The sequence below is a fragment of the Adiantum capillus-veneris genome, chromosome 5, assembly GCF_014529385.1.
Source record: "Adiantum capillus-veneris isolate H3 chromosome 5, ASM1452938v2, whole genome shotgun sequence".
Classification (NCBI taxonomy): domain Eukaryota; kingdom Viridiplantae; phylum Streptophyta; class Polypodiopsida; order Polypodiales; family Pteridaceae; genus Adiantum; species Adiantum capillus-veneris.
The window spans coordinates 162,853,424-162,877,234 of NC_140935.1; the positions used below are offsets into that span (position 1 = coordinate 162,853,424).

At 42.1% G+C, this 23,811-nt stretch overlaps 2 protein-coding genes across 7 annotated transcripts in view; both read right to left on the reverse strand.

Annotated features, from left to right (window-relative positions):
• Positions 1–10,377, reverse strand: part of LOC147458465 (uncharacterized) — a 106,952-nt gene extending 96,575 nt beyond the window's left edge. For 4 of the 6 annotated variants that reach the window (XM_086513090.1, XM_086513087.1, XM_086513088.1 and 1 more), the window contains exons 1-2: positions 8,344–10,375; positions 8,036–8,188 (exon numbers count right to left, since the gene is read on the reverse strand). In XM_086513090.1, coding sequence (XP_086369216.1) covers positions 8,036–8,188; positions 8,344–10,263 — 2,073 coding nt within the window. In that variant the 5' untranslated portion in view covers positions 10,264–10,375. Of the gene's footprint in view, positions 1–8,035; positions 8,189–8,343 lie in introns of all 6 variants that reach the window. The other 2 variants (XM_086513092.1, XM_086513093.1) reach the window with 1 other exon arrangement.
• A 3,023-nt stretch (positions 10,378–13,400) lies between these two features.
• LOC147458466 (histone chaperone ASF1B-like) overlaps positions 13,401–23,811 on the reverse strand; it is a 28,297-nt gene continuing 17,886 nt past the window's right edge. Inside the window, exon 3 of the mRNA XM_086513094.1 lies at positions 13,401–14,250. Within this exon, the coding sequence (XP_086369220.1) occupies positions 13,897–14,250 (354 nt within the window). The 3' untranslated portion in view covers positions 13,401–13,896. The remainder of the gene's footprint in view (positions 14,251–23,811) is intronic.

Below are 23,811 nucleotides of genomic sequence, written 5' to 3' on the forward strand. Positions count from 1 at the left end.
AGACACCCCAGACTGCTGCTACACTCGGGGAGTTTACCAAAGTATTGTCCTTCGTGGACATTGCAGCAGACATCTTCATCATTTGCCTCACATCTCGGCTTCATGCCATTTATTCAGAATCGGGTTTAGGATTTAGATTTACACCACTCTGCTGCTTCACTCAGATCTAGGGCATACATATACGGCTAGTATGTCTCTGGGCGGGCATGTAACCCAGCTTGGACACCCCAAGTCAAGATTCTATCGCTGGCCGGTTTAGCTTGTTTGGCTGGAGATGGTCTTGGGTTTCTGTCGACCGTCGACGCGGGCGTCGGCTCCGCTAGTCTGTTAGTGCGTTGGGGCCAACCAAAATAATTATGTCCTGTTTGAAAGCATCCAAAACATCGGCCTTCTTGTAGTAAGGTGTCTCATTGTTGAGACATCAAAAGAGGCTTTTGCGGTTGACTTTCACGACACTCTCAATTATTTCTTCTTTGTTGGCGAGAGTCGTGGTTAGTGGCCGGAGATTCTTCTATGGTAAACTCTAGCTTTCCCTTCATCAGTTTGTAGCCGATTGCAGCATGGTCCATAAGCTCTTGAATGGTAGAGACTTGCATGGAGAGACAATATTCCTGCAATGGTGATGGTGTGTAGCGCTCGCATTGGTCCTCCAAGAGAATGAACTTAAAGAAGGACACCAACAGGTACACATCGAGAAACCTTTGGTTATAGTCGTCCACGGTTTCGGTGGCAAGCATTTTCAAGTTGCCCCACTCTGTCAAAATCCGGACTTCAAACATAGCAGTCATGTAGCTGCGTGCAAAAACTGTCTTGAAAGCTTGCCAGGTCCTTGGAGCATGCGATTGTGTCGCGATTGAACTCCACCATTGCATAGCATTATCCTTAAGAAATCCCGCTGGTCGAGAAATCTTGGATTCTTCTGTATAGTTCCCCAAAGCATAGATGTTGTAGAATTGTTGTAGGAAGTGCAATGCTTTCTTCCGATCTTCCATCCTAGAAAAAGTGAAAAATTTGACTATCGTGCCGCCATCCTTGAAATCTTTGGGAAAGTTAGGCGCATATCCCGGGTGTGGATAATAAGGGTATCCATATGGGCTCCAACCATTGTAGCATGGCGGCGGTGGTGGTGGGGGAGGTGAGCGCAATGACGGTGACAAAGGCGGTTGCACTGGATCAGGGTCAGATGCCCGCACCATATTCATGAAGACTCCCTCGATTGGAACAGATGGTTGAGAAGGTTGCCGATTGGAAGCTCTCCTACTTTTTGGTGACTAAGGAGAAGGTACCACCTAGGGCATCAGAGAGGTAACATGTAGTTCAAAAATTGTTAAAAACTTTACAGCATCGAAAGATTCTGTTGAGGATGCCGCGAAAGAATGTAGTGAAGCTCGTCGAGAAGAAACTTCAAATATTCTGTTGAATCCATGAATGCCATGTCTTGGGTTCTTTATGGCTTTTGCCCTGTAAGACATGAGCGGTGAAGACGAGAGAGCGCGATGCGCGATGAAGTAAAGGGTGGGAGTGGCTAATAAGTCCAAGGTCGAGACCCGAAGATTCTTCAAATAAAATTCCAGTAGCCTCTAGTTTGCACTGTCTACTCTTTTGTAGGACCGGTATGCTTTCAGAAAAGCACACGCTTTATGCTCAATACCACTATCACAAGACAGGCACCACGCGCCAATAGAAAAGAACAGGCCGAACAGACTTTTAGCACTTCAATAACTACTAAGTTGCAAGAGAGAGACGACACGCAACACGGAGTGGCGGAATTCCACCCTAGAAAGTATTGGCCCCAAACCTTGGCGCCCCTTTCGATATTTCTTTATATTACTTGAACTCAGTACAATGCCGATACTCGCGCTCTGCACCCTCTCACTAAAGCGTGCTAGAGATTGAATCCCCTGCACTTATTTAAAGACTCTTGGCCTATGAAAAGCAGTTTACATGAAAAGCCTTCGAACTCAACAACATCTAGTCCAAAAGCTACCAACGTGATTTACAGAAATCCATCCAACTGCCACGTTAGCAACGCAAATCTAGGAAATCGTACAAGCTGCCATTTCAGCATGTGAGCGCAATTTGCGGAGCGTTCGTATTGTTGCCACGTCATCAGTTGCTTTATTTTAATGTCTTTGGGTTACTTGGGCCCCATCCGATGGAGTCCCATAAGTTGGTGGGAACTTCTCTTTAAAAAATAGTCCACTCGGCAAGACTTTGCAAGTTGGTAAAACTTCTTCTATTGCTTCTGCTTCTTCACTTAGGGTTTAGGCCCCTCAGCCGGGATCTGCAAGTCGGGTCCGTTCTTTAGTGACTTGACACGTCACCAGTTTGTGACATCCCCCCTCTTCTTGAAAAAAAGTAATCGTCCGCGATTACAGCATATCTACAAAACAACTCAAGTTAGCTCAAAAATTTCTAAGGGTCATTCCAAGGGACAATCAGCTTGCTCTTTTTGTTAAGGAGTTGGCTTCTCCTCTCGTCCAGATCGGAACTCTTGATATTCCGGCATAGTAAAATTAGCCATCATACCCAGACCACACTGATCTTCCACGGGTGTCTTGATGCACTAAAATGACATACCAAGGCAATCTCATCCAATTAGGAATATTCAGTGGTTGGCACATCACAATACAACACAAATGCTCACATATGCATGTTACAAGACATATAAATATAAAGTCACCGATGAACACTCCCCTCGCAAATAACCATCCAGGTCCGAGCCATGAGATGTTCAACAACTCCCTCATCACTCCTCCCGCAAATAACCTAAACAGGTCTGGACCATGAGATATAGAGGCCTTTTGCAACCAAACGCCCCCCAGACCGCAGCCTGCGTCATTTGGAGGTGCTGAGAGTAACGACTGCTCAAACTTCTCAATACTCCCCCGTAAATAACCATCCAGGTCCGGGCCATGAGTAAAAACAACACTTTTCAATCATTCAATACTCCCCCCGCAAATAACCAAAATAGTTATGTCCTATTTGAAAGCCTTCTTGTAGTAAGGTGTCTCGTTGTTGAGACGTCAAACGAGGCCTTTGCGGTTGACTTTCACGACTCTCGAGAATTTGTCCTTTGTTGGCGAGAGTTGTGGTTAGTGGCCGGAGGTTCTTCTGTGGTAAATTCTAGCTTTCCCTTCCTCATTTTGTAGCCGACTGCTCTTGCATGGTAGAGACTTGCTTGGAGAGACAATATTCCTACAATGGTGATGGTAGTCCAATGGTATAGCGCTCGCACTGATCCTCCAAGAGAATGAACTAAAAGAAGGACATCGGAAGGTACACATCGAGAAACCTTTGGTTATAGTCGTCCATGGTTTCGGTGGCAAGCATTTTCAAGTTGCCCCACTCTGTCAAAATTCAGACTATCCATATGCCTATGAGACTTTATGAATGCTTGTACAAGTGAGGGTATGCAACTATTGACCTACCTGACTATGCATGTCCTTCTAGAGGCTCACAAAGTGCCACGCTATTTCCTAAGCTATAGCTAATAACGTTAACATGTGCCAGTAGTTTGTCCACGTGGCTCAAGTGCAATGCGCACGTGACATGCTTTATATGTACTTGGGATCAAGAAAAATCTTTTATTTGTATCTACACTTGCAAAAGTTAGTCTTGTAGTCAAGTTGTAGATGACAGACCTGTGTGCATGATCCCAATTTTGGCCATATTATCGTGTCACCCGACACTTTGTTTCATTGGTTGTATAAGCTCAATGCTTACAAAAGATGTGTGAAACCTTCAACATGCGCAGTTTCTGATTCTAAGACTGTTTCGGATAGAAGACTTTATAGTGCACGTTTTAATCATCTAAATTTTGAGAATCCTCTGTACTCCGTCCGTGACTCTTCTTGATGATTACTCTAGATATGCATTGGTATGTCCCTTTAATGGAAAGTCCGGAGTGTTTATCTGATTCAGGAAATTTCTACTTATGGTTGAAAATGTATCCGGTTGTACTATGGGCACCCATCGTTCTAATCGAGGGAGGAAGTATATATCTAAAGAATTCAATGCATTCCGGCAAATCGTGGGATAAAACATCAATGTACAATGTCGTATACCCTCGGCAAAATGACGTTGCTAAGAGAAAAAACAAGTTACATATTGAATGGCACGATGGATGGTCAAAAGCCAAGCTTCACCACATGCATTTTGGCTTGAGGCTATTGTGTGTTGCATATGTACTAAAACAATTATCCCACTAAAGCATTGTAGTGTATCACTATGTATGAAGCTTGGCATGACAAGAAGCCATCTATTGATCACTTGTGTGTCTTAGGTTGCTTGCATAGTCACAAGGGACGCATTCTGGGACAAGGAACGGGGGACGGGGGACGGGCCTCAAATGGATTTTTAGTGTAAACAAGAGGGCAAGATGGCAAGTGGGGACAGGGAGCCCGAATAAGGGCATCCCCTGTGACTATGGTTGCTTGGCCTATGCTTTGTACCTGACCAACAACGCAAAAGTTTGGATGACCATCCTCATGTATTTTTATATTTTGCAATTCAGAAAACAAAGGTTAGAGGTTGTATTATCCACAACCCAAGCGTATCCTGAATAGTCGAGATGGAGTTTTTGTGGAAGGTGGAGTTCAACCTTTATTTGCACATACCAAGGAGACACAGTATCTATAGTGGGTTATTGCCCTTGTTTAATGGTGGGAGTACAAATGCAAGACCTAATAAGAAACTGTCACGTGCACACTGCACTTGCGCCACGTGGACAAGCTTCTATTGTAGTCTAGCGCCAGTCTTAGCTTGGCACCCTTCTGAGCCTCTAGCCGGACGTGCATGTCCCATTATCCAAGCCAATCATAGTTGCATACCCTCTCTTGCATAGTACAGTCAGTTAGAATATAGGCATTCAAGCGTGTGAACCGCCTCTTATAAGCTCATTTAATAATAAGTGACTTCGGCATTTTAATTGAAATCGTGGGCTTTCAGGAAGTGACTGCTCGACCCAGCTTGTAGAGCCTATATAGGCAGCCCCTTGGGCACTAGCAGAGGGCGGAAGAAGCAGGAGAAGAGGGCAGTACCCGCAACATTAGCCTCCTCTCAACGTTTTCTCGCAGTAACAATTCCAACGTTTTCAGCATTCAACTCATAGCCTTGCCGTACAAGCATCTCTACCAAGTATCGTCGTCATCGCCGCATACCAAGCATCTCTACCAGTACTCACAGTACCAAGCACCAAGTACCCACAGTACCCAGCACTTATCCTCTCAAGTACCAAGCATCCAACACAGTACCCCTCAACATCTACCACAATACCCTCGGTATCTAAGCAGCACCAAGCATCTACATCAGGTACCCATTAGCATCTCAGCATTTAGCATCATTGTATCAGCATTTTGTGAAAGTAATAAAGCAAGTACTTGCTAGAGCAACAGAGCAAGGGGGCCCTTGAGGGTGGTTGGGACCCGACATACCGTGTCGTCTCTCTCTCTCTCTCTCTCTCTCTCTCTCTCTCTCTCTCTCTCTCTCTCTCTCTCTCTCTCTCTCTCTCTCTCATTGTGTTCAGTCTAGTTTCTCTTTTCAAGTGAAGTAAGGTAACCTTGTGTTTGTGCGGAGTACTAGATCCGAGCTAAATCCCTAAACACTTCCACTGCACCTGACAGAAACATGTATAGCCTATGCAGGTTTCAGATGACACTATCGATCAGCCGACTACTAATACAGATGTATGAGATGCAATTGATGAGGGATGGGGCTGAAAATGAGCAAGCTAGAGGTATGCCAAAATAGTCGGTACAAACTTTATGTAGAAGTTAATTGAGTGCACGTTTGTCTAGTCATACTCCTTCAATTTCTCAACACATCCCTTATGCGTCAAATTCTTATGTTGTGGTTGTGTCTAGACTATATGATAAGAAAGAACCTTTGTCATTTGACGAAGCACAAAATTCTAAAAATTGGTTGGCTACAATGCAACCAACCATTGGTTCAAAGGGTTTTCCTTCGAAGTGAAACATAAGCTTGATGAAAGTGTAGAGCGATTAAATCTACACTTGTGGCAAAAGGTTATGCTCAAACAAAGAGCATTGATTTTGATGAAACTTTTCCTCCCAATTGTCCACTGACTACCATTCATAGCACATTGGCAACTTACAATGGTTGAAATGTACATCAGTCGGACATAAAGATTACATTTCTTAATAGAGATTTGCATGAACAAGTATAAATGGAGCAGCCTCGTGGTTTTGTTCAATAAGAGCAGGAAAACAAGGTGTGCACGCCTAAAAAGAGCTTTGTATGGTTTGAGACAAAGAATGAGAAAAGTAATAAAGGGAATAAGAAAACAAGTGTAGAATAGGACGTGGATGTGGCGTCTTCTGATGACGAAACACTCACTCAATAAATGGAGTAAGTGTCCTGGTCAATGTGGTCTAATACGAATTGATTGAAGCATTGACATTGCTGCCTTTGGAAGCAAGCTCCACGTGCTTGGCATGAGAAGATACATGCTTATTGACTACACACGGTTTTCAGAATAGGCAAACTGAAAGAACTTTGTATGTCAAGTGTGTGGACGTGTTTCTGATCATTGTTTTGTATGTTGATAACATATTACTCATTCGACCAAAGGAGGGGAATATTGCTACAATGTCAAATGTGGGGCTTTTGCATCATTATTTGGGCATATAGTTTAAGCAGTTTGATGGAGGTATTGTGTTGTATCAACATTGAGACATTGCTACGTAGATTTGGCCTTGAAGACTGCAAGCCTATCCTAATGAGACAGGTTTAAAGCTTAGTCTTCATGAGGCAAAAGATTACTCTCTATCAACAAACTGTTAGTTGCCTGACTTATGTATAAGCATTAATTTTTAAGTTTCAGTAACTTAACAAGATACGTGTTATTGCCGTTGTTCTGTTGTGCAAGATGTATGTCCTAGAGCTCCTGTATCAGGCGCATTCCATGTCTATAGGTGAGGGGCCAATTGAGGACAATTGGCAATTTCAAAGAGGAGAATATGTCATCCTAAGGCTGACTGACTAGTGGCCAAGAGAGTCGTCTTGGCAATCAGGGGTAGATGACCTAGTAACCAGTAACTTGGCAGCAGATGATGCTGCCGACGCACTGACCTAGCACATGTCATGGTACTATTGAGATGGCAACCCCGGCAGGAAATTAATGCTGCGGTAAACTGTGATAGCACACAATTGATGTGGCAGGTAGACTGGCAGTTGGTGCTGATGTGACAGCCATGCCATGTGACTGCACATTGGTCTCGGAAAGAGATATCCCAGCACATGAAAAAAGCAAAGCAATAGAGAGAGAGTACAGAAAGAATTAGAGCCGTGGAGAAAATGCAGCCCAACACACACACACACAGTCCCACACTAACTACCACAGTGCTTGCAATACGGTTGCCATCCAAAACCCCTACAGCCCCTATGCTAGGCTTAGTCTGCTGCCGTGATTCCCAAATGTGCAAGCTCTACTGAGTGAGGTGGTATCAAGATATATACCTAGATGAATCCATAGATTCACTTATCGAGAGGCAAACGCAAGGTAAGACTCATGGTAGTCATCCAAAGACAATATAACCATCAGATTCATCAAGCAAAGTATGGACTTAATACTACAAAATTCCCACTAACTGGAAGGACCATTTTCCAGATTTTAAAAGTTAGGTCTGGAAAATGGTCCTTCCCAGACTAGTAGGATATGAAAGAGAGTCACTGAGGTGATGCCATAATTTAAGCCTGCTTAACTACCACAAGGAGTTTGACTAAATAATGAACACTCTTAAAGTCAGCCAATCTAGTACCAGGGATTGTTCAATGCCTACTGGTAAGTCATCTGTTCTCAAAGACAAAAATTCCTCTATTGCCAAAGACCAGAGGGAAATGTTAGTTGTATTTTAAGGTTTCTGATAGTCAGTAGTGAAGTAACGCAAAAGGCTACCTTGATGTTTGCAAGTGTGCATGCACTTCATACATATAGCCTGCTGCCCACCACCATATTAGGAAGTCCAAATCCGTGTTTAATATTAAAAAAGATCACTGCAAAAATAAAACTTACATATTCTACAATGTAGTTGAAAACCGATAATGCTTCTCCAGCTTTGCCAGCTACACTAAATGCATTCAACACGGAATTGAGCATCAGTAAATTTGCTTTAATGCCATCAGCTTCCATTTTCTTGAACACGCCCACAGCTTGCTCGCAGAGACCCTGTGGCAGGAGGGAATGATATTGAATTTATAAAGGCAAACTAAACATAGCATACCAGCTAGCCTGTTAATCTTATTGCTTAAACTAAGAACATCCACACAACAAAAGAGTGCATAAAGAACATAAAGAATGGAATATAAAGTTAGAGAAGCTACCAGTCTGGCAAGTGCATTGGCAAGTGCACAATAAACGGCAGGCTCAGGTTCTGGTGCTTCGGTCCGCATGATCTCAAGGCACTCAAAAGCATCCTGAAACCTCCCAGAACGCCCATAAACATCTACCAGTATTGTGTATGTCACACTATCTGGCACCAAACTATTACATTTCATGTCCTGCAAAATTTCTCTCAAATCTTCCCAACAATTCAGCTGCCCTAACCAGTCTAGCAATATGTTATAAGTACGGCGATTTGGGGAAAAACCTTCTGCCTTCATCATGCTGAAAATCTGCAATGCCTTGTCTTTCTTGCCTGCTCTGAATTGGCATTCAATCAGAGAATTCCAAGAGACAGTGTCAGGTTGGATGTCATTATCCCTCATAATTTGGAATGTTTCAAGAGCCTTCTCATCCTGCCTGTGCTTGCCAAAGGAGTCTATAGTAATATTGTACACGTGTCTGTTCAGAGGAACACCTCTTTGTTGCATCTTTCGCAGGGTTTTGATGGCTCCCTGCCATTGGCCACCTTTTTTGAAAGCAGTCATCAACCTTCCATGAATGAACGCACCGGGCTCTAGACCTGCAAGCCTCATGCTTTGAAACAATGCCCAAGCTCTGTCCAGCTTTCCAGCCTTGGTACAAGCATCAATCATCAAGCAATACGTTCGTTCATCGGGCTCAACGTCAACCCCTCCAAGCAACTTCAAGACTTCTTCTGCTTGATCAAGCTGCCCTTTCCTCGTGTAGCCCCTAATGATGTTATTATACGTTCTAATCTTAGGTGTGCGTCCACATGATCTCATTTCTTCCAGAATAGTCTCCACTTCATCCATCCTCCCAGTCTGGCCTAAAGCAAAAATCACTGCATTGTAGGCAGCAAGATTTGGCACAAATCCAGCAGACCGCATGTCACGCAGTACCCGCATGCTCTGCTTCACATCACCAGCTGAAGCGATAGCATATAGAACATCATTGTAGAGCCTTTCATCGATAGGTATCAGATCTTTCAGAATACTTTCGTAAAGCGCAACAGTTACATGGCTTTTAACTCTTTGTTTCATACATGCCTGAATGGCGAAAACATAATTACCAATGTCTACCTTGAGGCCATCCTTTTTCATATTTTGCAGAATATCAAGTAGATGGGAATACTCATGATTGATCCAGCATGCTCCCAGCAAAGCATTATAAATGTGCGGCCCTTTCACCTCCAATTGGTCTGCTACAGCAAGGGCATCTGAGAACCGATTTGATCGGCCAAGCCCATTGATGATGATGCCGAAGAGCTCATCGTAATACACTTTAAACCTATATTTTCTTATCCAATTCAGCAGCCTGATTGCTATTTCTAGTTCCCCATTATCACAAAGGCCTCTTAGAAGGGCGGCCCAATGTGTGTGAGGCACTCTGTCGTACTTCCCGGCAAGTTCAAGTTCTTGAGAAGTCCTACTGAAGACATCCTCGATTGAGCTCGGTTTTCCAGCTGAGGTAGAAACCATGTCGTTTTCCCCTGAAGAAGAAACTGGAGCTTGCTGCTCTAAAGCTGTTCTCTCTTGTCCTTGCTCGTGAACAAGAGGACTCTGGTCCTCCAGAGAGGATGCACTATCTCTTTCCGGAGCTTCTTCGAATGCATCGTCAGGAGCAAATCGCTTTTCCGCTTCTTCGATGGGCAGCTGCGATGTAGGAGGGCCCTCGGAGGGCTGAAAATAAGAGATGAGAGAAGTGAAATCTGCGCGGTTTTCTGACAAGGGAGGCTTATCCAAAATGGAAAGTAGAGAGGGAGTGGCTGAAGGGGAGGGAGAGCAGAAGCAAGGCGCGAAGCAGACACGCGAGAAAATGCGCTTCAAGGAGGGGCATGGCTGTGCAGCAAGCGAGTGCTGAGTCGACGGCAGCAGGTAGGCAAAGTACAGGGACGCCATTGCCACTCACTAGCACCCACTTGAATATCACCACCCACAATTTTCTGATGCCGTAACTTTTGCAAAGCTTTGATTCTCAATTTCTAAACAAGTCGAACAAGTCGACACTAGCGTGGCACGGCCTGCTGATATATCTACTAACATAATATGGCGGAGTACATAACCGTTTACATTTTTATGAGGAGGAGCACTGCCAACAAGTCATTAGGTAATAGGGAGAACCGTTTACATTTTTATGAGGAGGAGCACTGCCAACAAGTCATTAGGTAATAGGGAGAATCTGAGGGGGTGAGAACGTCGTAGGAAACTATCCCAAGGGACCTTAAATATCTAGTTGACGAGGAGAGTTGAACTCAAGACATGTTATTCAAGAGGGAAATGGCATAACCAATCTACCACACTTGGGTGATAGAAAGATTATACCATTTTCCTCTTTTTATTAGTGCACACACACCTCAGAGAGAGAGAGAGAGAGAGAGACTAAAAGGGTGGCGGTTTGGAAACTTCGAGGAAATTCCAAACCGCCCACCAACACATGGACGCTTCCTCTACAACCTTCTCGACTGTGCAAACCAACCTCTCTCTTTCTCTCTTATGCACTTGACATAGTGTACATCAAGGGGTAAGTATGTCGATAGATTGCGAGTATGGTGTGCAGCAAAGGGTGAAGCACAGGTGGGGGGGTAACGTGAGAGCAAGGGAACATGCTTCAGTAGAAGCCGTCAGGCCGAGGCAAATCTCTCTCTCTCTCTCTCTCTCTCTCTCTCTCTCTCTCTCTCTCTCTCTCAGAATTTGAGAGCATATGCAAGCAAAGTGTCACAAAGCGATGGGAAATCAAGTCTATGGCATTTGATGTATGCGTGGTCCAAACAATACTTTACGATGTATAGGTATGGGGGCGGAGTATCCCCGCAAGCACTTGGAATGACATTGAAAAGATACATAAAAAATTCCTATGTAGACACATGGGGATCAAAACTACCACCCCATACTCAGTGATGCTTTTGGAGACAAGTAAGAGATCCTTGGAAATGCAAGCCTTACCATTTTGGCCCCCCGAGGACGTAAATACAACATCATCATCATCTCTCTCTCTCTCTCTCTCTCTATATATATATATATATATATATATATAGCCTCAGCGCATGTGACGAGGTGTGGCACGTCTGCAGGCAACCAAGGGAACTAGGGCAAGGGAGGTCGGCGGCCGACTCTGTGTGCCTCTCACGACATTTGGGCGACTAGAGCAAGGAAGGTTGATTGGGTAGCCCCTCTGAGTCTTTGTGCACGCCACCTTTGGCTGTTCAAGTCGCGAGCTCATAATCATGAGGGCACATAGTAACGAACGTGGCTTGGAGGGGTTTTAGAATATTCGCAAGGCATCTGTTTATAAATGGATTTTTTAATTACTTGTGTGAGTACGTATATGTGGTTGATAATCTATACTACCTAATATGTGATATGTGGTTAACAATCTATAGTATCTATTATCTAATATTCTATATTTATATTTATCATATAATGGCAAAGGGAGTCCAGACTCCACATGTCAACATATCTAGGCTTGGGTTGTTTGTGTGTGTGGGGGGGGGGGGGGGGGGGGGGGGGGGGGGGGGAGAGAGACTGGTAGAGAGTGAAAGTTGCCAAAAAAAAGTCCAAAGGATATGTTGACACGTGGAGACTTGCCTGCGAGCGCAAGAAAAAATCCAACTCCTTTGGAAGCCACCCCTTAAAAACCCCAGTCGACATGAAAATGCATTGCAACACACATTCAAGATAGTCCAAACTTCAAGTCAACGCCCTACTCCAGCCATTTGGTGCCCAATATTCCTCTTTCTTGTTGTTTTGCCAACCTTAAAACGAGGAGTATAAAGGGATTGCATTCATGAAAAAGGTACCAACCATCTATGTCTAAAGTTCATCTTAGTGTCAAGGGAACAAGCTCCCAACCAAGTCGTATATCCACTCGATAGACGTGGAGTGATCGATAGGGACATGCAACTATCCGGTGAGCTACATAACTTGATAGAGAATCTTTTAGATTCAGAGCATATGGAAGACAAAATGTTTGTTGTTTGGAATGGCAACAATCATGGCAAAAAAGAGTGCCAAAGCAATTGTTGTGGAAGATGGAGTTTACATTAGTGCATTTAGAAGAGAACTAGATCTCCTTGTGTTTGGGATCATAAAAGAGTAAGAAAAATTGCTTGTTTCTTAGTTTTTAGCATGTGCATTGCACACAACGAATTGAGTGTACACTATTGCATAAGTGATGAGGATTGCTGTGGCACACCATAGCCCATGGCATCTTCACGACGTTAAGGACAGGGTTGTTCTCATCCTACATCTCTACTAGACAAATTAAATGATTCTAACTATGCATGGGCAGAAAAGGCTATCAAATTGCAAGGTCCACGCAGGTTGGCAAAGTCTGAGTCACAAAACTTAATTGACTTGGTGTATTGACATTACAACGATTTTGGGTTATCATTATATGCATATAGCATAGTTATGTTTGCCTATACACATACATTATTTCATTGAGGCTCCCCATGCACTACTTTTACAACTTAATTTTAAGATTAATTGGTCGCTAGACTTGATTGACTTAGTGTGTTGATGTTACAGTGATTTTGGATATCATTAAATGTATACAACGTACTAGTGTTTGCCTAAACACAGACATTATTACTTACACAAAGTAGGTTATCTGAGTGGCATATAGCCTCTCCATTGTGCAAAGGCAAGTGATGCAATGTTTGGGTAAATTGAGTGGCATATAACCTTTCAATTTGAGCAAGAAAATGAGGCAAGGGTTGCTGAGTATTGTAGAGTTGCATCAACATACAATATTGGATTCAAATGTATACTCTAGAGCAAGCACTTCGCACAAGTAAATACTGCATCTATTGTTAAACAAAGAGCACATTTAGACAAGGACTGCTACATCCGGCAATATTACTGCTCATCTATTGTTAAGCAAACTACAGCTTGAAGTAGCAACAAAGAGAATATAGCACATGGCAAAATAAGACTTATGGCCAAATTATCCATTCTGGGATACATAATCGCATGACATCATTTGCCAACTTTTTTTACATGTGAAACATAAAAAATGGACCAAGCCAGGACATGGATCACGTTAAAGTTTAGATGCAAACTCTTAGATAATTCACTATTGTCACATGTACATAAAATGAGTCAAGGCAACTAGCGAGTGTTTTCTTTTTTGGGGAGGATTCCTCATGGATCGCAAGTTCCAGACGTCCCATAACTAGAGATTACAACAGATGACTTATAGATAAAAGAGCACAAGGGAAGCCAATCAATCCATTGTATACTGACCACCCACTGATATGATAAGATGCAAAGTTTAGAAGCTGACACCTCACATTGGCAACACAAGTCAGCTACAACTATGACGCTATCATAAGGGTGGCCACTGGCATGCTGCCATTCGTATATACCCACAGTAACACAACTCTTTCCATTTGAATGTTTGTGGGTTGTAATGATGTACACTACCCCTTGAGGCAGGCAGGTCAAGAATTCACTCTATCACTGCAAGTAGGTGGTAGTAGCCTTGCCTAAGGCAATATAAACCCTTTGCAAGTCCAGAATATGTAAAAGCATTTAATGATTTGAGTTCTCATAATCCATTGCTTGAGGCTCATCACCATTTGACAAAGCGCTGACAGGTACATCGTCCGAAGCTGGTATGCTAAATCCTGGTAAATCAGAGCTTTGAGGATTGAATACAATCTGAAATTTGGTGACCCTTGGTTTGTCTGACAGGATATTCCTTTGAACTTTGTCAATCAAAACCTTTGCAGGAGGCTCTTCCCTCAATTGCTCATCAATATATTCATTGCTAACGTAGTAACCAACCCTAATGAATTCTTGTCCCATGTATGAACACGTTAAAAGGAGAACAGTCACTCCTAGTATATCTTCTTCTGGGATCTTCTCAGGTTTTGGAGGATCTGCCTGCAAATTGATAAAAAAAAGATGTCAATCACTGTCTGAACGCTCACTTACACAGAGGCTTGCAAAGTCTACACGGTACATCCCAAATGATAACTTGTACAGTTTGCCTATATGTTTGGCAAAAGCAGGTCATGCAATACCAAAGGAAAGCGATGAGCGTCAATACAATCTCCAGCCTTCGCCTAATCCTACCACTAACCAATTAGAATACAGTCGTACATTAAGATGAATCCAGAAAAGGCCCAGATTCAATAAAGAAAGCCTTTAGTAAAGTCATGAGTCATCCATGAGGTAATATAACCATCAGCTTCAGCAGGCATAGACTTGCAACCTTGATAACGTTAGTAGCGCATATGATCCCACCTATTGCCACACAAACAGGAACAGACCATCGCCATAGATCCACAAGACAATATAACCATCAGCTTTATTATTGCATAGATATTAAACCTGTAAATACTCATCTAGTCATTATTATTTCACTAGTCTTCAAATCAGATAGTAATGCAACACTTGTTTTAAACATAACACCAGTGACCATAAACTGTATATAAAACTTCAGAGTCCCTTCTCTATGCTATCAATGCCAGACATTGGGGTGAAGGAGGCTGCCCACTCCCTTCTCGAGGGATGCAGAACGGTCACTTATTTTCTGTCAAATGTCACACAGCGTAAACATCTGCAACTGCCTTTTCCTATGCTATAAAAGAAAAAGGCAAACAAATAAAACAAATCAAAACAAAAATTTAAAAAAAACGATAGAAACATGTGGGCTGTCACCATGGCCAACTAGCATCAGTAAGCTTGCTGTGAATAACAATATAAGAAGAAATTTCCCTACCTTTAGCAACGTCATTGAGAAATAAAAGTTATCAACAATAAACAAACTAGCCAAGGATAGTTCGTGTTCTATGATTCCTTTATTTAACATTTATAAACTACAATTTCAAGCTTCAAATCCCCAGACATAGAGAGTCTAGGCTCTGTATACGTGTGTCTAGCTAGGCCAGAAAACCTTAGTTTAATAATAGAGTTCTAAGCAAATTAAACCCAAAACAATCCAAGTACTGTAGATTTTTCAGAGAATACTAGTGTCAGCTGCAAAGCAGAGTACAATCAGCTTGAAAGTAGCATTAATTTAAAGACCTTAGAGAGAGACAAATCAATGTCAACAACAAATCCAAGTATCATTAATCAAGCCAATCATTCAAAATAAGAGAATCAATGGTGAGAACCCCATTAAGGCTTTAATTTTAACTAGAGCAAGTCAAGTTGATACATTAAGTGCAAACAGCATAAGCTTAGTATTCCCAAAATATCATCATATGATAGCACTAGAGTATTGCCATAGTATATTTGAATTTATAAAAAACAACTAAAAACGGGCCAAGAACTAATGCATCAAGTACGGATCTATGAGGAAGATCCTTCCATAATATTCATGACGATCAAAGCTCAAAACAGGGCAAGAGTAGTCGTCCCATCAACATCAACATGTATCTATTGTAGGCAAAGGCAAGTAGAAGCCAATGATAGGCACAAGAGCGAGATACCAAGTGAGGGATAGAAATCCCTCGCCTTTAAATAGAAAGGGGCAGCATGCCAAGTCATCAACCATCTTCCACAGCTAGTGCTAAGCAAGTCGGGCAAGAGGAGTAGTCACATCAACATCATGTATCTACACGTAGGCAAAGGCAAGTAGAAGCCAATGATAGGTATAACCAACCAATACACAGTAAAGGGCAGTACCAAATCTACAACCAGTTAATTACAGACAAAGTACTGATGAAAAAGAGAGAGACTCAACACTTGCGTCCAACGGCTAGAATGCCTTGCACAATGATGACGGACACCGAGTTGGCCCCAAAAACTGGTGCCCCTTGCAATTTCTTGATTTGATTGAGATGGGAAATCCCCAAGCAGATATACAAGCTGTCCAAACCTGTCTACGGCTGTAATTTCAGAATTTGGCCCAATTTCGACAATATAACAACTCTATAGACCAAACTCTATAGACCAAAAGTATAAGTCATGGGTGACTTCCCATGCAATTCTGGAGCTTTTTTGTGGACTGGCGAGAAAACGCAGAGCATTGTTTTTCACTGTTACAACCCCTAAAAGTTTCCAAACTCCTATACAACCACTCTAGCTTCCCCAAAGCATCTATGAAGTTCTGGTGCACTTTAGGAGCAAAACCCTAAGCCTATAATTTTACACAACATGTTGTATTTCTCTGTTTTGGGTCGTTTCGGACGGAGCTAACACATCAACACACTCCCCAAGACCTCCCGCACGCAATGGGACAATTGCCTTGTGATTTGGAGTAGTTTTCGCACGAGAAAACTCTCCAAATTCGCATTCCTTCGCGATGGGACTCTACGTACTTGTGGGGGATTAGCAATTAGCTAATCCGGTTCTTGTTCAGAAGGCTCTTGCCTTAGCAAACACACATAAAACCCACAAAACTATACATGATCATCTGAATAGCCCAACTAGTGGGGCATTACGATATATGCAAAGGGGGGAGAGAGATGCGCAAGAGCAAATCGTCGCACTACATAGAGCAAAGGAAAAGGCAAGCTTTCCATGAAAGCTGTAAACCTGCACCCACTACTCACACACACTGTAAGTTCACTTAATAAGAAAAACTCAGCCTCCTTTCAAAATGGGCGCCCCATCTTCATGCTGAATGTGGCAAATCTACCTAGAGCCGCATGTGTCTAGTTTGCCCCTTTTGAGTTAATACTCTAGTTTCCACTAACTTATAAAGTTATAGGTGACTTGTCGACTGGCCCAAATTCCATCTGACGCACACAAGCTTCCATACTCATCAGAATTCAATGCTAACTGGCCCAATCAATCCTAGACTGACCGACCTAAACTCCCGATGTGAGAAACCCGTTCGGCCGTAGTCATTTCACACTGGCCATGCAATGTCCACTTGCACCTTTTCAAAGATTCCAAGGAAAACAAGTAAAAATAAAATAAATAAAAATATGTAGTACATATTTAGAGAAGGCAACAGGAAAAATACACCTCCTGAGGACAATAGACACAAGAGCGAGATACCTTCAAGATAGTGTAGAAGCGAGATGATGCTCATAAATTTATAATAAGGAAATCTTCAACAAACTCCAATGCTTTTTTATGTACAAGCTTAAGAGCCAACATGCTCATGTTTGTACAACATAACAGGTGCAAGTTGTGGGAGTATAATCCAACTGAAATGGAAAGAGGGTGGATACGTCCATTTCAACTTTTATCAAAGCCCACATGAGGTGAGAAATCCATTCAACGAGGCTAACAGACCTGCAAAACTATCAAGAGAGCAGGCAATCCTGTCATCGACACATGGGGAAGTGAAGGCATTAGAGCTTGTAGCGAGAAGGGCAGAAGGGTATCCATTTCCTACGTGGGTCACAGAGTAGCAAGGGCCACAAAGAAAGGGACGAAAGAGAGAACCTCTCAACGTGTATCGTGACGAGGAGGGCAATAATAATTGCTTTCCTAAGCCCAATACGTATTAGGTGTAGGAAAAATAAGTAGAGGTTCCCTTTGTATATCAACACCTCATCCAAAGGTTTAGATTGGTTGGAAGGAAAATAGGCAAGAGGCACATCCTATTGAGGCTCTACAAAGGCCAAAAGTGTGTGTCCCCTCTTTGGTTAAGTTAAGAAAGCCTGTAGAATGAAGGGGTCAAGTATGAAGCTCCCCCATGGAACCTTTAGAGTGGTATCCTCATACACACCTTTAGCAGGGTGGAAATTCCAATAGACTCCAACTAAGAATGGGAAGAATTCATTCTACTGGTACCAACAATGGAAATAGGCTCTATTGTATCTGTAGTACTCTCTGCAATGGCCTCTTGAATCTCTTGCAAGGCAAGAAAGCGGTATATATACCTTCATAAGTTAAGAATAGTCTGAACTCACGAATTATAAGAGGGAATAAAGCACTCATAAAACTATAAACGCAAGGAACACAAGAAAAGAAAAGAAAAACAAAAACAAAGAAACAAACAAACTAAATCACTTTGTTTGCTACGTAACAAAACTAGATAAAACAAAACATTATTAACTTAAAAATGTTTTTAGAAAAGGCACGTGTAAAATAAGTTGACGCAACTTACTTGGCTTAAAGCAAGTACTCAACTTTAAGCAAAAAAAGGAACTTAATCCTAGAAATCAAACTTCACACAACAACTTCTAACGGAACACGTTCTTAAGTCCTCAGGTAAGCTAAATACGAAATCGAAAAAAGAATGCTACTACAAACCTACGAAGAGAAAAGAACCAAACTTGACAATATGTGATCTCAACTTCGCTGCTTGTCCAAACAAGAAGAATAAGATTATCACCTTTATTATGCATAGCTTGGACAACAGCTATGACATCCCTACTCACGTCGTCAGTGCCCAAGAGTAGGTGCAGGTTTATATAGAGGTCATTCATGCTTTGAACGTACTCTACAAAACCAACGAGCTGAGTTTCTATCACCCTCTGGAGGTGAAAGCGGTCCTCACCTTTTTTCTTATTCAGCATTTCCATTGTGACCTCCATTCTCTCATAACCGCGCTCTTTGATTTTGGATATGAGCCTCAAGTTGGTGCGTATGTGCACAAGCTTTTCTGTAAGAGATGGGAGTAGCCTATTTCTTCTCTTGGTATGAATGAGACAGAAGGTGCTCCAATTTCTCTCAGATGAAGACACGTATCCCTTGAGAAAGCACCCTTAGAGCAAGAGCTATGCAAGCGGGAGCTATGCAAGCGAGTGTGCAAGCCCCAAAAGTTTCCCACCCTTTCACTCCCTCTTGCATCCTGTTTTGACCTTTTGCAATTGGATGAGCAAATGAGTTGCTTTCAGCTCTATAGATGTCAAACGCATCGATTAGGATGCCTGGCAAGGTCAAACAACCCTTGGTGTACTTGTTCAAGAATGTCATCCATCCTTCATGGACCTCGCCATCACTTTCTTGCCCCTCTTTCTCGCCATATAGGATGCAACATGTATCCAACATGTAACAATGTGTGCATCATATTTTATCTTTCAATGCATAGATCCTTAATCTCTCTCATCTTTGTAACATCAATGCCTTGCATGTTCTCAATTTGCTCCACCATGCGATTCGTAAGCTCATACATAAGCCCCATGGTGGCTCCTTCTCTATCAACCAAACAGAGAATCTTCAAAATGGGAGCACATATTTTCAAAATCAGCTTGGTCTCTTGCCAAAAGGATGTATTAAACACAATGTTCAAAACCTCGATAGCCTTTTCATTCTTAGATCTCTTCATCTTCACAAATTTGTCATCAATCATAAGCTTGCGCATACCTTGCATGCATCCCTCATCCACAAGATTGGCCAACATAATAAAGTAGTACACAAATCGAGTGGCCGACAGCTTCACCAAGTCCTTGCTAAGTTGCCAATACTAGACTTTCTTGTCACAAATGTGACAATCTTTATTGCATCCTCAAGCACTTTTGCAACCCAAGCAATCTTGCCAATGTCCTCAAACAAAAAATCCAAGCAATGGCAAGCACATCTAGTAGAAAAAAAGTGTTTCCACTCCCTTTCAATCATCTCCCCAACACCAACACAATTGGTTGCATTGTCCATGCATACCTGTACAACATCTGTTGGGCCAACCTCTTTGAGATGCTTAAAAGGAATTCCAATGTATTTGTTTCCTAAGATATGTCTACAACTTTCAAAAACATTGAACCATAAATAGAGCATGCAAGAAAGTTAAAATGATAGGCATGTGCCTAGTATCAGGGAATCCATCACATACAATAGAGCATCCATGTCTTTTCCATTTCTTGCACACACCCATGAACTCAATCTTTATGCATTTAATCTCTTTCATTCAATTCTATGGTGCATAAAGCATGGTAAAAGGGGGAACATACGAAGGACCTGCTTGTCCAATCGCTTTCACCATATGCAAAAAGTAAGGGCTCCTTACTTTCCATGTAGAAACACCCTCAGCATCAAAAAGCTTCTACAAGGCTTGGTTTGCTTGCTTTTGTGTTTGCAAGCCAAATGCGCTCGCCAAACCTCCTTGTGCAACCTTCCTCTTCTTGCTTGAGGACCCCATATTGGACTTGGAAGAGCCACTTACATTAGTCCTTCCCTTAACATGCGTACTCATTGAAGCACCTCCTTAAGCTTGAGAGGCATCTCCTTCCAAATCATTGACCAATGCATCTACAAAAGTAGCTCTATCTTCTCCCTCTGGCCTTGCATTTGTAAGCAATCTTCTGACACTATACAACATTGGATGGGGCCTCATCAATGGGCCTCCCACACCATGGCCAACAAAGCCCAATATACGTGCACGGATACACAAAGGACCACCGTCCCATTAACGCCCGCAAAAAAACATTAGCAAGTCCATTTTTCTTTTGGGAGGCCCTTCACTTGTTACATATATTTGCCACTCTGGACACTTGGTTCAACCCATTTGCAAACTTGCAAAGAATCAAGCTTGGGAGATGGAGCTTGAGCCTTGGAGTGCTCAATGTCTTGGCTCTCAGCCTCTCGCGAGAAAGAGTCACGCCGCACGATGGTTTAGGCTCCATGGACGTGAGAGAAGCCCGAGGACCAAGGTGAGCAAGAGAGGGCAAGACTCAAGACTTGAGAGGATGGGCTGGCCATTGCCCAAAATTCAAATTGTACGCTCCTTGAGTTTTGCAATGCCTACATAGTGTATACAAAGACTTGCGCCCAAACTCTATACACTCGCGCGGCCAAAAAATTACAACCAAAAGCATTTTGTCCCAAATTATCCCAATTTTTTTGGTATGTTGGCTGATCGTACGAAAACCTTTTCCATATGCCTTTCGTGCTCGAACCCGTACGAATGTACGATTAGCCAACCAGACGTGTACGAAAAAAACTCTGGATTTGACATCTTTCATACTAGCCCAACCACTTTTAATAGGCTTTTAAACCTTATCTTTAAAAATAAATGTTTAGATAGGAGTTTTTACCCATTTTGCAACAAGTTTGCCTTGCTCTCTTCAATGCTAGTCCCGACTGTCGTCGGCACGTATTTCCATTGCGTCAGACCAATCACTCTCTTGGGCGACCACCGCAAAAATATTAAATTATAACTTTTGTGAGCGAGCTGGAGATACCATCTTATTCATGTGCTTGTTCAAGACTATTCTCCATTGAACCTAGCTATTGTTCTACTTATCATACTATCCGAACACGAAAAAATTTCTAGATGACACATTACACACGAAAATTTACTAGTTCATCAAATTATTAATCGACATTGACAAATTCATGAATCAATTGTGTGTGCACAAAAATCATTTTCATTTTTCCGTAACTGTAGCTTTAAAAATTACATCCCTCTAGATTCTAAACAGTGGCCCTCAATTGGAGGGTTTCATGATACTTATGCAAGATCTCTAGAAAACCCTTCGATTCTAATTCTATCATCCAAACTTTACTAAGTACTTACGATGTGTTTCTTCCAAACTTTAGGACACTCTTGATGGTGTATAATCTGTCCTAGAAGAAGTATATCTTCAATTCATCTACCTCAAAGAGATCTTTTGTAACTGGTTTTCCAAGAGGTTCGTGAAGGATTGTGGAAGGCTCATGTGAAAAGCATTATGGATTTTTCATGTCTGTAGAAGATCCAATCTAAATGTGACTTTGTTAATTTGTCTATAATCTTAAACGGACTATAATAATTGTTGAAAAGTTTTACAATTCTCTCACATTGACATGTTTCTTAAGTCTCGCTTTATCAAACTTGAGAAGAACAAATTGTCCTTCAACTAGCTTGAGATCTCGATGATTCTATTTGTTGTTTTCTTATGCTTTTCTTGAGATCTAAGAATAGCACGTTTCACTTGCGAATAAAGATATCTAGGTCTTAAACAAATTCATCAGCTCCGAATATCTTATCTTTGGTGAGAAGGATTGATGAAAGATTGGGTTTGCCATAAATAACCTGGGAAGGAGCTTTTTTTGTAGAGAAATGTAAAGTATTATTATAGGCAAATTTTGAGAGAGGTAGATACTTCTCCCGATTTCACCGGTTATCTGAGACATAACACACATAGCACTTTAAAATGTCCAAGACTTTAGCGATTTTGCTTTATCCATCGATCGTAGGATGATAAGCTCAAGCAAAATTCAACTTAGTTCCTACTCACCAAAAATTCCCGATCATTCGTGGGTCGCGATCGTTGATAATTGTTTTGGGCATGCCATGATGTTTAAAAATATGGGCCAAAAAGATCTCAGCCATGTGGTCAAGTTTGATGGTCTTTCTTATTGAATTTGTCTACAATAGTTTGCATTATTTCCATTTGAAGTTCGACGTTCGTAGCAAATCCATTACAAAATCCATGGCAATACTTTCCCATGGTACTTGAGGTACCGATAGGAGCTGAAGTAAGCCAAAAGTTCTATGGCGATCATACTTAGCATGATTCACATTCTCTAACATATTCATCTATGTCGACTCATAATGATGGCCAATAAAAATATCCTTCCAAGGCTTGTGTTGTGGACATAATGCCTTTGTGTCCTGCTTAAGGAGAAGCATGGGCTTCATCCATTACCTTTGTTCCAAGTGGTCATGCCACACACAAAGTCCGGTGAAAACAAAGATAGCCATCCTTAATAGAATTGAAAAATATTATAGTACCAATTTGTAGATGTTGCCAGATTTCACCAAGTCGGAGTCGTCAAGATATGTATCGGCCCGATGGAGTTCATTGCCAAGAGATATTGGCCCCAAAAACTGACGCCCTTTTTGGTATTTCTTTTTATAATAAATCTATTGCACGAAGTACAAGGGAGTGGGTGGGTCTCACTCTCAGACTCTGCGTCCAGATGCTCTGAGAAGTGAGAGCCTAAGCCACACTTATAAAGGCTTACAAGGGATGCCAAAAGCAGAGCCCCAAAAGCTGAAAATCCAAAAGCTCTCAAGCCTTTTTAAGATAAAGCCCCAAAGCTTTTACTAAAACTTGCGTAGAGTAAAAAGCTGCCAAAATTCAGCGTAGGTTTTTCATACAACCTGCATGCACTTTTTGCACCGCAAATTTCGGAGATTGCCGCACAATCTTGCCACGTCAACAACCTGCGTGAATTTCGGGTTTTTTGCCCCGTATCATTGCAACCTTTCACAAGCCTGCCAACCAGGGGTGTGTGTGTAGGTGCTCTACTGCCCCTTGTTTAAGCCATGCCACGTCACCAGTGTGTGACATACCCCCCTCTTGAAAGTATTGTAATCACCCTCGATTACACCTACAAAACAAACAAAGGTCATAAACTGACTGTTAGTACCGACGCACTAGAAACACACATCTAGCACATGTACCAATCGACAGTCACATCACAAGACATCACATGACACATCACATTCAAAAATTCATTCGGATCTCAGACCATGATCAATCGGCAACGTATTTAGCAATCGCATCTAGATCCACTCAAAACCTCATAGATGCCCGATTAACTAATCCATATTGCAATCACATCTATTAAGATCTTTCAGACCGAAATGCTGCAATCATTTCGTCTATCAGT